The sequence below is a fragment of the Geospiza fortis genome, unplaced genomic scaffold (assembly GCF_000277835.1).
Source record: "Geospiza fortis unplaced genomic scaffold, GeoFor_1.0 scaffold590, whole genome shotgun sequence".
NCBI lineage: Eukaryota > Metazoa > Chordata > Aves > Passeriformes > Thraupidae > Geospiza > Geospiza fortis.
In genome coordinates this window covers 2,388,869-2,403,720 of record NW_005054402.1, presented here as the reverse complement: position 1 = coordinate 2,403,720, position 14,852 = coordinate 2,388,869, and the positions used below count along the sequence as shown (strand labels likewise).

The window sequence follows — 14,852 nt, the reverse complement described above, 5'->3', positions numbered from 1 at the left end:
TCCACAGACAGGGGAAAGTCAAATGGCCACTCTTCCTCCCTTGAGAAATTTCTCTCCTTCTAACTAATTTGTTGTGAATGTAACAGGATACAAAACTGCTCAGCACAAGACAGGTACAGGAGACAGGGAAAATGTGATGTACTGGTCAAGGTATTCACCATCACATGAAATTTCTGAAAACCAAACTTAAAACAGATTAAGAGGCCTAATTTTCTAAAACTCATAACCTGCTTTCTGCAATACATATCCACTGAAGTGTCTCGTGTTGGGCCACTGAAGACATTTCTATTAGATACTGCTATGTTCATTTTTAATACAATAGACCAGGAGGGCACAGAAATAGTCATGATTAGAGTTTTGTAACCAAAACTAGTGGCTCAGACTTTGCCTGAAACGATCAGAAATCTTATTCATATCTATGTCACAAAGTTTACACAGAGTTCTAGGACCTAACTGTCCTTATGTCCATCTACTGCATTTCTGCAGGTACTTGCCTGTTTCAACAAACCAATTTAGCCACACAAAACTTAAGCTGGTATGCACATGGACTTCAGAGCAAAGCCACCACACTTGGACAGACTCTGAGAAGACACCTAACTGGAACAGAAGGCTGAGCACCAGTCAAGAGTGGCACATCTGGAAGTGCCCTTCAGAGCAGTTCCTGCCATAAATCCCAGGTTTCAGCCCTCCCTTACCATTGGATATTCCAGAACTCCAGATGGCACCTACAACCTCCCAGCTGTCAACAAATGAGAACAGTACAGCAAACACAAAACTTACAGTCAACATTCCACTTAATGCTTCTTGGAGGGAGTTTAAGGGTTTCATTGATCTTTTCAAGCACTGTCTGTAGCTTCTGTTTCTGAGCAATTTCAGACTGAGTAACTTCTGCAACATTCAGCTTCTCACTTTCAAGCTTCTCTGAAGTGACAGAAGAAAGAATGGAAGAAAAAAAAATTGTCAGCTCCATGAAGAACACAAAGACATTCTGTACACCCAGAGGTACATTCAGGAGACATCAGACTTCCTAACTTTCTATCTAAGTTTTTCTCCAGAGGCACTTTTCCTCTACACTTCTGAGCTCCTGAAGATAAGTTCACATTTTGCCTTTAGTTGCACACTGTCAAGGAGAAGGCCAAGTATTGCTCTATGCCACATCACTGGCTAAAAAACATTTGCTGCAACTCCCTTTAGGGAGCACCAGACTTGGAGATAAGGCCCTTTACTTCTATTGCTTCTGCTTGAAGGTCATTCTGCCTGCAAGTGGCTTGTACAGCAGACCATCCAACGTAGGAAACAGACACCAACTTTATTTCATCAGTCTCAGCCTCCCAGCTTCTACCTCAGATGCAGGAGATAAAAATTTTACTTGGCCTAGTAGTGATAAAACTGAAGTGATTCCGTATTCATAGAGGCAGAGGATGCATCAAAGAAAGGCAAACAAGTTTTCATGAAAACAACTAAAACCTCAGGCAAATTTCTCTCCATGAAACCACAGCCATTTTCTGCACTCAAAATTTGCAGTAGATTTTAAAATACTTTATGAATTGGTTTGTTACAATTAGTACAGTTGCAATGTATATACATATGTGGTTTATTGTTAACCCTTAAAGAATAAGCAAAGAAAATATAGCAGCTCCCTGGTGACGACACCAGAAACAAAATGCTTGGTCACTTATCAATCTACTTCTACAAAAGAGTATTTTGTTAAGATTTATCTTATTTGGTAGGAGCTGATCTTGTTCCCATCAAAACCAACTGAGTATCTTTCCAAAGTGAGTGAGCCTAAACCACCAGCCTAAAAGAGTGCAATCTCCTAATCCTGCCTAAGAGACTGCTAACTCCTAATCCTGCCTAAGAGACTGCTAACTCCATAGCTTTCTTGCACCTCCCCAGAAATCAGTTTGTGCATAGTCTCACCACAAGACTGAAGATTTAGTAAGCAGAGACCTGATCCACAAGGAATCAGATTGGAAATCAGTAATGGAAAAGATTCCTCTGAAATCAATAAATGCTAGATCAGTGTGTGCATATTTAGAGTCAGGCTGCACCTGATACACATTTTTTGAATTTTGGGTGAAGTCACTGGAGATCTGCCCATGACAATCCAATTGCTCAGTCTGGGCATATCTAGTCCATCACAACATAGTCAACAGCTTACCATTCATAGAAGGGAATAGTCTGTGAAGTCTTTATTAGAAGTGCTCACATGATGTTTCAAGATTCATTTAGGATACTGGAAAGAAATTTACTGGAGACTTTATGAGCTGTAATAACTAAGAAAATGGCTTTCAAGCCAACAGTGTAAAAAGCACATGCCAACTCTGCATTAGCAGTTTCTTTTCTCTATCTGTTTCTTAGCTGAAGCTCAGATTGCAGTCCACTGGGCACCATTACCTCAGTCATGTTAAAAGCCAGACATCAAACCAGAAAGAAATTCCAACTTTCCAGAGGAACCTTGCAATGAAGAAACTATAGCATGGAAGGAGCAGAGATTAAAAACATCCACCACGGCACTGAGACTGCCCTTGCTTTCAAACTTACTTTCCACTTGTAACATGGCAAAGTTTGTGCAGCCCATATGCAGGTAATAAATTTAATTGGAGTGAATACTGCTGCCAAGACAAGAGCCCTCCCTCTGCAGCACCCCAGGTAGGCTTTGTGCTGTTCTCATCAGCTGCAGAGCACCACACACTGCACTGCAGCCACGAGGGCTGTGCATACAGCCCACTGCTCAGGGGTCTCATAACACAATGCTATTTTTATATCACTTAGTGGCATAAATGTAAGATGATACCAAGGCTCCTGGGCAGGAACAAGAGATCCACTTCTTTACAAAGTGCTTTAACACCGTGCACGTGGATTTTTTCTTACCAAATAATTTCTGCAATACTTGTCCATCATACAGGTCTTCAGCCAAGTCTTTCACAATAATCCTCTCTCCTACCAACACATCATTAATCCAGTCAATTAATACCTATGAGGGAAACACAAATTTGGCAGTATTATACACTATTCATTTGCAATTTAAACCACATGTCATTTTTCTTAGCAGAAAGAATACCAAAGGTGCAGTGGCTCAAAATACAGTATGACATACTTTCAGGAGCAAATAGGAAAGACTCAGGAAGGACTCACCTGAGGTGGCTGTGCCAATGCACCACAAGGTCTAGACAAACACTAATTAATGCAGTATCTTCTGGACTGAAATATTCCTCTTGCTTTCAGTAGCATCTTAACATCTTATTGTGCTAAAGGTGCTGAAGTTGATTTTAATGAAGCATCCTGCTAAAGTTCTAACCCCAAGAATCACAAAGACAAGGGAAGATCAGCATGATCTTCAATTGGGGATGGGATGGGACTGAGACTCTGGCCTCAGGATTTTAATAGAAATTTTAAAGTCTCCCTGTGCCCCATCTAGAGAAAGATACTGCCACAAATGACCTCCCCATTTCACTGGGACGTATGCACCATGTGGTTCCAACTAATTAATATCTAACTAGTGCTTTCAAGTGCTCAAGTGAAAGAGGCAGAGGTGGCATTAAAAAATAGTTCCACTTTCCTGACAGGGTTTAAATGCTTTCATTACCTTCATTAGTTCTTGCAATTTTGGATCATTTCTTGAATTTGGATCCACCATTGTTCGGACTTCATTTTCCTCTGGAAGGTTTAAAAGAAAAACATTAGAAACTATCCCAGGCACAACACTTCATTTTACAGCAAGTTTTCAAGTTGAGATGTAAAATTTTTGTGAATTACCTAGCATAGTGTCCTCGGGGTCTAGTTCAAATGGAATGGGGCTGAGAGGTAAGTTAATGGCATTTATTCCTTCTTCCTGTAATTCAGACACTAGGAAATAAAAAAAGAAAAGCTTGGTCAAATTTCAATTTCATTTTACTTACTATTTCACTCTCACTAAAAGTAGCATTAATTGTCTTAATTTCTTTATAAGAACATGACTCTATTAGATAAGCCACTGAGTGTAATTACAGCAATAAAGTAAAGCTAACAAAAATAGGAGGCCCAGCCAACAAACCTTTACTTGTATGAGTACATTTTTCATGGATAATGGTGCTGGAACCAACACAATTACCTCAAATCTTTTCCAGGACATGGCCCATTGTCCTCAAATTTTTAAAAGGCTCGCTTGCATGTTAATGGTTCTGACATTTTAACACTAATGAATCATTTCAGCTGAGGGAGATGGTTATTGCTCTCAGTATGTCACCGTGGCTCTGGAGATGCTTCAAGTTTAGCTCCTTGGGAAGAGCTGGTGTGGCTGTGCATGCACCCAGCCAGGAGTCACCAGGCTGAGGAACCATTCCAGACTGAAGGTGCAGCACACAGCTCATTCTGCTGCCCAGGATGCTGATGGGTCTGCACTGTCCAGCTGGAGCAGGCTGCAGGATGCTTCTGGCCTGTGTTCTTGGTCTTTCTTCAGCAGAAATCACAGCAGCAAGACACAGAGTAGGATGATGAACCCTCAGAAAAGGGTTCCCTTAGTGTGCAGTCGATGCAGGTTGAAAAAAACTTGGACATAGAAATGCAGAAGTAATCCAAGATCCCACAGTTTGGAGATGTTGTCACTAAATATGGACAAGGTCTTACTCAGCCAAAGTCCCCAAATTCTGCAAAAATCAATGTTCTTGAGAAGAAAACACCAGAAAAACCCAGAGAAGTGGTGTAAAGGGAAGTCTGTCACTTGTTGTGTACCCAGCACAGGCCAGAGCAACTTCGTTCATTCCTCTGGGTGACCCAGACTTTAACAGGTTGCAAAGACAAAACCCTCCCTTCAGTGCCCAAACATGCCTCTCCAACAGAGGGCAAGGAATCCCAACAAGCCAACACAGCATCATGTGCTGTGGAAGAGCTCCCAGCACTGAGCGGGGAGGGAACCAGAGCAGGGATCACACAAGTTTGTACCTTGCTTTGTGAACAAGAAATCAGTGCAAAGCTGATTTACCAATCCAGGAAAGGGGTTCACTGTCTTAGCCATGACCAGGCAGTAATGTTGCTTTGACCACTCAATTTCCAACCAAAACTGGTTGTTAGCTCATCTGTTCCAGTCAGAGTTTACACTTAAATAACTTAATCCAACAATCCTACATATGGCCTAAAGATTCAGGCAGTTGTCCACAGCTTCTGACATGTACTGAAATATCTGACTTCTGTGCAGATGCAAGATTCACCATCCAACAATTCAGATTTACCAGCTGATGCTTTCCTCAGTTTATTCTGAAAATCACAGAGACAATTTGGTTTCTAAGAAAACAGAGAACTACTCTAAAGATCTGTTTTGTCTCTGCCCTCATGGCAACCTCATAAGTCAGCTTTACTTCCTTGGTGCATTAAGTGTAGCTAAATTCACATGAACACTGTGATCATCAGTCAGTTGGTGTGATAACAGGACTTATAAATTTACAAATATTTCCTATGCTCCACGAAATGTTTTGTGGTCTGCCAGATGAAGTGTTTCTGTGCATCCTTCAAGGATCTGTGTAGCTGCATTCAAGCATCTATGTAAGACTCACAGCAATAATGGCTGCCAGAATGTTTACTACTTTTAATGGTACAAAAATAACTCTGAAAAATCCACTACCTTCAACACTGAACCCAAAACTTCACTCCATACACTCACCCTGCTTATGTATCTGTAACAGACAAATACTGAGCAGCTCTAAAGAGTCATAAAACGATGCTGACAATAACAGTTCCCTCGATTGTTGTATATTCTCTAAAACTGATGGCTGAAAGCAATGGACCAAATTAATCCCTGATGTAACTCCACTGAGTTCTGAGGAGTTATAGCAAGGATGAAGTTGGTCTAGCATGTACAATCTCGGGAACTGCTTGCACATTAAGTAATGGCAATTGTTGAAACTGCTAGCACTCCTTGGAGAAAATCACTGTATCACTGTTGGTTTCTTGGTTTCATTAACCTCTTTGATTTATTTTTTTTTTTGGTTCAAAATGGTTATGGGCAAATGTCAGCGGGTAGAAAACTTCCCCGTGGAGGTCCTTCTGCTCTGAAATGTTTAGCTCATGGAGGACTACACACAAAGCTTCCTAGGCAGAAAACGTGGGATTTTTTCACATCGGTCCCAAAGGGGAGCATAGTAAATAAAATCTATTCAAGCCAACTGCCTCCACTGAGCTCTCCTGTCCCAAAGGGCTGGAGGCTTTGCTTGGGTGAGACACACTGGAGAAAGCAGTCAGCTCATTTTCCAACTGAAGGACAGTACTGAAAGCTTTTGGTTCCTCTCTCCAGGGAGCAGCCCACTGGCAGAGCTTGCTGACAATTTTCCAAGGAGACTGAGTGGACCTTTCAAGGTGGAAAGTTATGTAAGGAATTCTTTACAAGGACACTGAACCTTGCCATACCTGTCCTCTAACGTGCACAACATTCTATCTTTAATAACACGACCTCCATCATACTCTCAGAGAAAAGAAGAGAAAGCAAACAAACCCCTGCCACATCTTTGAGTGGAAAGTGAACATAAAATACAAATAAGACAATAAGAAATATACATGGGGAACTAAAACACCGATGTGTTCTAGAATGCAAGTGTTCTATTTACTGCCCAGCAGGGGCCAAGCTCTGCTTTCTGTACACAGCTGTAAGCACAGACATTTTGCACACCTGCCAGAGCTATTTGCAGAACCTACACACCACACCTCCAGACGATCCAAAGATCCCAGATGGATCCAGTTTTTAGAGAGGACAGCTCCTCCTCACCTCTGCTTTCTGCAGTGCACAACCCACGTCCCAGGCTGGTATTAGTCCCCTAATAAAGGGACTCCTGCCCTCCTGTCCCCCACAAGCAGAAAACATGATGGAGAAACCCTGAGCCTGACAGCATCTTTTTTCATTTCTTTCACAGATTTAACTGCAGATTAGTAAGACTACTAAATGGAGCAGGTAAGCACATGCATTATATCAAGCTGTATTAAACTGAGAGAAAATGTATTATGCAGTATACCCTCACTTCCTAAGACCTTCCATCAAAAAAATACCATGACAAATCACTGCTATACACTTAGGTGTTTATAGAGCAACCACAAATATGTGATTGAGGTTAAGAGTTTGCATACCACAGTTTCAGTAGAGGAGTCCATTCTTCAGCTGCTCCTCATTAATTTGTTCTAATTAATTTTCATGGAAATCACTTCAGCAACTTAGTATTTTAATAAAAAGAAAGAGCACAGTATTGGGGCAATTTTTGCAGCAGCAGAAATTAACATAACTGATTTAAATTTCTTGAAATACTTTGAAATACTTTGAGGAGTGGCTTTGGAGCATCAGGAAGAGCTGCACTCCAAGCCTCACAGTGTAAGGCAGCAGGAAGGGAGGAGGGGATGGGATGTACCTGCAGCAGCTCATGTACCACACAGGCTGCCAGGAGCCAGAGCAGTGCACTGGGAGCTGTGGCAGCTCCTGTGAAGGACAGCACCCGGGGCTGTGTGCTGGACACAGGGAGTGCTTGGCCACTGCACAAGGCCAGCAATTAGAGCTCAGACCCTTTTGTGTGCTCACTCTCTGCTGTGACCCAGATCCAGCCCAGGTCATCAGCTGGCATTGGGAAGATTAGGGACTTCATCCCTTTGGCCATGACAGCAAAATCCAGTCCTCCTTTTTTTTCAGTCACCATGCTGAGTGGAACTGGGGGAATGCACTTTCAAAGCAAGACCCTGAAAAGCAACAGCTACATCTGGCCCAAACAAATCTCTGTGGATTGGCAATGTGGAAGTCCCAGTTTTAACTCTGGATGAGGAAGGGACATTTCTGCTCAGACTTCTGATTCAGCTCCACGTGCCAAATTTCTTATGATGTAATCAAGTGCAACTCCACTGCTATCAGCTGTCAACAGACTTCCTCCCATCATGCCAGCACCAAATTTGGCCCCAGAGCCAGGGAGCCCTCGAGCCTGTATCAACAGCAACTACAGCAGCTATTTTAAGCTGGATGGAATTCTTACTGTTTTAGATGCTCTAGGATTACGAGGTCATAAACCTGTGCTATCAAATGCAGGCGTGTGCTCTGAGCCAGAGCCTGCCCTGTGATGTGTGCATCCAGCTGCCCTTGGAGCTGCACATCTGAGACGCAGCACTGCCCATACGCTTCAAATTGCCTTAATTCCTCCAGTACATGCAGCCTGTTGCTCCACATTGTATTTATTAGGCAGTTTCATTTGGGTTTTTTACTCATTTATTTTGTGTGCTTGAAGGCTTTTTGCTGCCCTATTTAGTATTCAGGGCTTATTCTGATTTGAATGAAACACATCTCATTATTTAACTGAGCTCAGCAATGCCACATCATCCAGTGCACTCTCTGTGGTTTAGATGTATTTTATATCCATCAGAAGAATCATGAAACAAATACAGCACGATGCAGAGTAAAACAGCCTCTCCTCTGAGTGCTGCAGCCATGTCTTCCCCATGTAACTGGTTCTATACTTACAAAGTTAAAATTACTGAAGTGCTATGATGGGAATGGATGGATCCTGAAATTGTGCAATTAACTAGAACCAAACCATAATTTTGGAGGAGCACAATGCCACACTGCTTCTAACCTCAATCTTTCAAATCCAGGAGGTTTAGATAGATGCATATGCAGCTACAGACAGATATAAGTACATAACATTTCTGCAGGTCTTCAATTGCCTTTCTTTCTCTAGCATAAGGGTTTTCCATTCAAGCTTCTCAGCATTTTTAAGGTTTCACATACATTGGGTTGGGTTTTTTTTTTCTTTTGTGGAAGCTGAGATTTGCTGACATTCACATGACTCCAAGAGTTTAAGCTTTCTATAGGAAAGCCAAAATCTCCCTTATATTTTAAACTGCTACAGTAGGCAGCAGCTTTACATGTCATGTCTCTATCTTAAGCTATTTTTTCCTGGAACGAGCATCATTTGGAAGGCTAGCTGCAGACATCATATTGCCAGAATAACCCTGGATATTTGTATGTGTGCACACATTCAAACATACATGCCTATGCTACATACATTTAGATATGCAGCCAGAAATTACAGCCAGTTTAGAAAAATGCTGATTTTCAGCACGAAATGTCTTTACTGCTCTTGTATAAGACAAACGCTCAGTTATAGCTGAGCCAAATTTAGATAAATTGGGTTTTGGTTTCACATTCCCTTTATTGGGTGCAAATTTCTGGTAAATGCCCATGACCTCGATGGTTTGCTTTTGGAACCACTCATGCACAACAGCAGCTTTAGTTCTTCCACTGCCTTGATAGCCTGTAACGCAGACTTGAGTGTAAATGACTGTATCCACACAGATCTCAGTGGATTTGTGCTGATTTATACCAGCTCACTGGCTCAGCATGAATCCTGTTCCCTCTGATATAATTCCGGTGGGGTAATTCTGGATTTGTACTGGTAAATGAGAGAACTGACCAAAATTACTTAAGACAGCTAGAGAATGAAAGAAAAAAGAAAACAAAAACATTTTCAAAAGGTCAGGCTTCTATAGAATTATACTATTTAGTCAAGAAAAATAACATAATTGCTTTCTGGGCCATCTATCCAAAATGTTAATTTCTAATACCTGTGCATGTGCATCCAATACGTCCACAAAGGGAAAAGAAAATATTAATCTAAAATAGTACTGCCTAATTTTCTGCAATACATTATTCATTAAACATGGATTCTGGCAGCTCAACTTTAGCTCTGAAACAAAAGAAATCCACACAAAAGACAATAAATCTGCATTACACATGGTACTAAAATGATCCAATGGATTTATAGATGTTTACAAGTTTGCAGAGTGTGACACAGCGTCCACCAGAAATTTGATATTCACAGCACAAAACATCATAAACATATGTCTGCAACTACAAAAGGGCCTTTTTATGTGGGGATCATTGTTAAAATTGTCTTCAGAACATAAACCTTAAGTTGTAAATGCTACTCCCCATTTATTCTCCAAGACATAACAAATGAGGGAAGAAAAGCAGAGATATGTTTGTAATTGAAAATGTTTCTCAGGAAATGATCTGTACAGGAACATCATTCTCATTCCATTAACTGCTGACTCCAAGCCAACCATTTGTAAAAGTAAATAAATATGCAAACTGGCTGACAACAATGTGCCTGCCTTTAATGTTTCTGCATTAGTACTCAGTCTCCAAAAAAGAATCTATTTTCTTTTCTCATTTCTCCATTAAACCAAACATGGCATGCACACAAAAAGAACAGGAGTAATGCTGTTCACAATAAAAGATGGGAGAAATGCTATGATTTGATTTTCATGTATGCAAAACAAATTAAATGCCTTTTGCCTTGAACTTTCTCTGAAGTCCAAAGCCACGCTCAAGTACCTCAGCGACTTGTTTGCTGTTCCTTTCTCTTTGGAATTGGCAGGGAAAAAAAGCCTCCACAGACAGACAGATGTCTGGTTTGGATAGGTAAAAAACAACAAATCAGGAATCAAACTCCGTCCTTTTTCAAAAGAGTACATGTGATTCTCTTTTGCCAGCTTCACTAAGCCTTCCATGCCTTCTCATTCCATTTGCGATGAAGGTTCTTCCTCAGAATTTCCCTCTAGTTTCTAAGAGGTAATAAGCAGTGAAGTGCCAAGCTAACACAGATGCCAACCATTCCATTCATTCCTTCTACACATCCTCTCAACACATCTTTTAAAATACCTAAGCAGCATCTGCAGACATTTTGAAAATCCTCTCACCCTACAGGACTGTTTAAAACCCTGCTGAAAAATCCCAAAAGGCAATTTTGGGAACAACTACAGACAAGAGTTCAATCGATGCTCGTTCTTTTTCCCACTGAAGAACAAACCATGCATATGAGAAATGCTGAGACCATTCCAAGTTCTTATCAAAATGTGCTGTGTGGAATCTGATCCCAAAACAAACTCCAGAGAGCCTGAGATACTTTGGTAGGGTGTTTGTGCAACAGAAACATGCAGGTTGTTAACTGCTCTGCATGTGATATCCCTACATGCAAAATACTTTATTGGAACAAATCCTTTGACAGCAAAGTACCTCATGGAAACAAATCCTCTGACAGCTAAGATTTCCAACTTACTGAGAGATCTCTGAACTGATTTACTGAAGGATCTCAGAACAACACAGAGTACTTGGGGCCATACAGAGAGGAAGGGAAAGCATTTGTATCCTCCTCACTGGCATTTTGATATTTCTCAAGTTACAACAAATCTGCAGGTAGTAATACCCAGAGGAGAGGCAGACAGACCTCCTGGTGCAAGTGGAGGCAATTGTTCTTCTTACATGCTCACCAGCTTGCTGCAACAATTTTTTTTCAAACATTGAGGAGTGGAGAAGCAGACTTTACAGGGCTGACTTGCCTCATTTTGTGAATCACCAACCAACCAAGAGCAGCTATTCCAACATCAACAAGAAGCGCTCATACAGAGAAGACAAAACCAGGGATCTGTTCCAAGAAGTCTTTCCCAGCTCAACAAGCTCTAGCTATTCCTAAGAGAAAACCCAAAAATAGTTCTCAGGAATGTGAGGGCACACTAGTAGCAAGCTGAGGATTTCCTGAATTTCTTGCTCTTTTCTTCTTGTGTATATAAGCCTTGTTCCTGAAGGAGAAAAAGTTAAGAGAGACCCAATGCATCTCAGTAATCTAGATGAGTGCTTTTTCTTGAAAGAAATAAGAAAATGACTACTTTTACTGGAAAGTTAAAGCTCCTTCTCAGAGACTACAAACTGGTTTATGTGTCACACATTGTCCCCATTTTCAAACTGCAGTTACTAGAACTACTTGTGTTTTGAGATAAGCAACTCATCATCTTCAAGGAAAGACTCTGTGACAAAGGATTAAAAGATTTTTCATAAGTGGCCAAGCATTTCTACATCCCAGAAGGAAAAAATCCGAAAAACCCCAAAACGTGTTAGTATCTTACGAGAGCTTCTCACACTTCCAGATCTTTCTTTACTATCAAAATCAACCAGGATGAAGTTCGGGGTTGACACCAAGGCTGGAGAAGTAGCAAAGACAAGAAAGATGGGATAAGAGTCACCCGAAGAAATAAAAATAATAATGAATACAAATATGTAGATATATTACTTATTTGCATAACTGGTAGTTTGCAGTCCACTTTTTGCTACCTTCTGTGTCAATCCTGATTATCTAACCCTGGTTCTCAGATTCAGCAGCAGAACTGACTTGCAACATGTAATTCTGTTTTTCCCCTTGATTTTAAAGATTTTCAATTTCTTGCTATGTTTAATATTTGTGCCTAACACACAGATGGTTTCTTAAAGTCTCTGCAAGATGTCCCAGGGAATTGGAATTTATAGTCAAGGACAGAATCAGGATCTAATTTGGGAATTGGGATCTACAGACAGGCCTTCAACATGGCAAAAACAGGCTGTGGCTTTGGCTGGATCAACAGAAACCCAGCTACACTCTGAAAGAAAAAGGGGCAGATTTGGTAAAAGGCTGCAAGTGAAACCTTAAAATGGAAGAAATGTATCTTCTAGCATCCTGAAGACTGAACTGCCCTTCAGAGCTCTCATGGCCAACGTAGAGGTTAATGTGAATTTGACAGCAGAAAAGCTTCAGGCTTTGACCCGAGAAAAGGGGAAGTTCCTCATCTCACATGAGTGTGCACTGCCAACTGCACACTCATTTGTGTGGAGCCCCTCTGCTTTTCCCAGCCATACAGCACTAAGGGCTAGCTCAGGGATGACAAGGGATACATCAGGGCTGTCTGTGGAAATCCCTGGCTAGAGGGAGGACTTTGGTCAGCTGGCACAAATCACAGTGTGGTGTGATCAATAGTGTGGCTGTGCTATCCTCCTAAAACACACTTACACAAAAGTGTAAGATGATGACGCAAGACAGGACTTTGGTAGCACAAACTGGAAATTGTGTTTGGCTTAGGAAAGCAGAATTTGTTCTCAATTTGCACAGGAAATAAATCAACACTTTCCAGCCTAGGTTTTCAAATCCCTTAATCAGAATTAATTCATTTAACAGAAGAAAACAGCAGTATCCTCATTCTGCAGCATAGAAAAAAACCCACAATTCTAGTTTAAGGAATTAATCTACATGTTTCCTTTCTGGAGACAAATTGAACTTGTAAAATGGAAGCCTAGCACTTAAAATACAGCCTTAAAAGGTCATCTGTAATGTTTCATTAGCCTGACAGAGCAGACAGGAATACCTGTACCTTTTGCTTTCCAATCCCCTGTCATGGCAAAGAAAACACCCCTTTTTCCATATAAACCAGCAGCAATGATTTTCATCCAGCCCTGTGGCTTACCCTTCATGGGCCCTGCCTGGTACCCTCTGTGCATTCCTAATTTTGCTTATTTCCTTATAAAATCAAACAGCTGCTCCAACTTCCAAATGCTCTGCCTAAAACAAGCACTTGACTGAGCTGTTCATCTGATTGAGGTGTTTCTGTGAAGACAGCATGGTAAGGGTAGAGCCCCAGCTCTGACCTGCAGCTGCACTGCCACTGTCTCTTCCAAGAGATCTCTGAAATATGCTGGAATTTCAGAGCAGCACTTGCTAGTACCTGTAAAGAGCTGTCAGACAAGGGAAACATCCCTGGGTGAACTCCTACCTATTAAATGCATTTTCTGGCTTGCTGTCATTGCCAATATATCAATTTCATCGTGAGGAACAATCACAGCAACAGTGCCTGTGGCTGTATTTCCTGTCCCACTTTGCAGGTGGGCATACCTAAACCTGCAGCTCAATCATTGATGCAAATAACCTCAAATGGGTTTTACTCCATGGCACTAACACATTTGGAGTTTCCCCAAAATAATCTGCAGCCTTCTGCTTTGATGTGAGTTTGTGTTACTGTTCCTCTTAGAAAGTGCATAGTACCATGAGGTTTTCATTTTAATAAGCATGAATATTAAAACTTACTGACTGCATAACACACAGTCCATTTGAAAATTGCTATCCCAAGCATGCTTTTGACTACGAATGAACACTTGCCCTGAGTGGAAATTCAGCTGATAAAAATCACTATGTTCACACTGGAACCAGTGTTACCCAAAGACTGCATTTGTACCAAACTGAAGCTAACTGAAACACATAATCTTATGAAACATCACGGGATGAAACAGCTAATTCCATTTCATATTGCAGAAATACTTCCACAGAATAACATTAAACATTAACAGACTGCTGTATTTTCTTCTTCTTTTACCCAGGAAAAACAAAGTCTGACAGGAATAAGAAGGAAATAAACTCTCATTCTTATCTTCAAAATATTGCACACCAAAAATAACTACCATTATAAAAATACAGGGTCAGAAAGCAAATAACCAGAAAAGCAAAACAACCAGATGAGTCGGTCTGGTCTCCTACCTTTAGGGCAAAATGCTCCACAGCCCATCGTAGGGTCGCTGGGCCACCCTCATAGTGCATCCCAGGGGGAACTGCAGTCCTTGAGGTGCTGGAAGCCCTTGGCAGGGCCCTGTGCTGCTGCTCCTCAGAGGAGCTGGTTTAGCTTTCGAGCTGTTTTGCACCAGAATGGTCCAAGCACATCACAACTCCTGGCTCAGAGCATCGCTTCAGAACAAGCGACTGACTGCCTATATAATTTAATATGATGCCACATGAGACTCATAGACCATCTGCAAAAGAAACTAAATCTGCTTTTTGCAGCTTGGTGAGTTGTGTTCTGAAGGCTGGGATGCAGTTTTGATTGTGTGCTTTTGTTATCAGTCATACAACTAAACAAAGTGCTCAAAGGGCAAGTGCAAAACGCACATTTTTAGCAATCTCGGTCTGTTTCTGTTCTGGGTAACTTGTACCTTTTCCCCTTGTAACTGAATAAAGTCACAGGTCTCCTCAAAGCATAGGAAAAGTCTATGCATACACACTGCA

General features: G+C 41.2%; 1 protein-coding gene across 1 annotated transcript in view; it reads right to left on the bottom strand.

Moving 5' to 3' along the window:
* PARVA (parvin alpha) overlaps positions 1 to 14,602 on the bottom strand; it is a 34,579-nt gene extending 19,977 nt beyond the window's left edge. The window contains exons 1-5 of the mRNA XM_005426120.2: positions 14,331 to 14,602; positions 3,760 to 3,849; positions 3,590 to 3,660; positions 2,875 to 2,977; positions 781 to 921 (exon numbers count right to left, since the gene is read on the bottom strand). Coding sequence (XP_005426177.1) covers positions 781 to 921; positions 2,875 to 2,977; positions 3,590 to 3,660; positions 3,760 to 3,849; positions 14,331 to 14,358 — 433 coding nt within the window. The 5' untranslated portion in view covers positions 14,359 to 14,602. The remainder of the gene's footprint in view (positions 1 to 780; positions 922 to 2,874; positions 2,978 to 3,589; positions 3,661 to 3,759; positions 3,850 to 14,330) is intronic.
* Between the last annotated feature and the right edge of the window lie 250 nt (positions 14,603 to 14,852).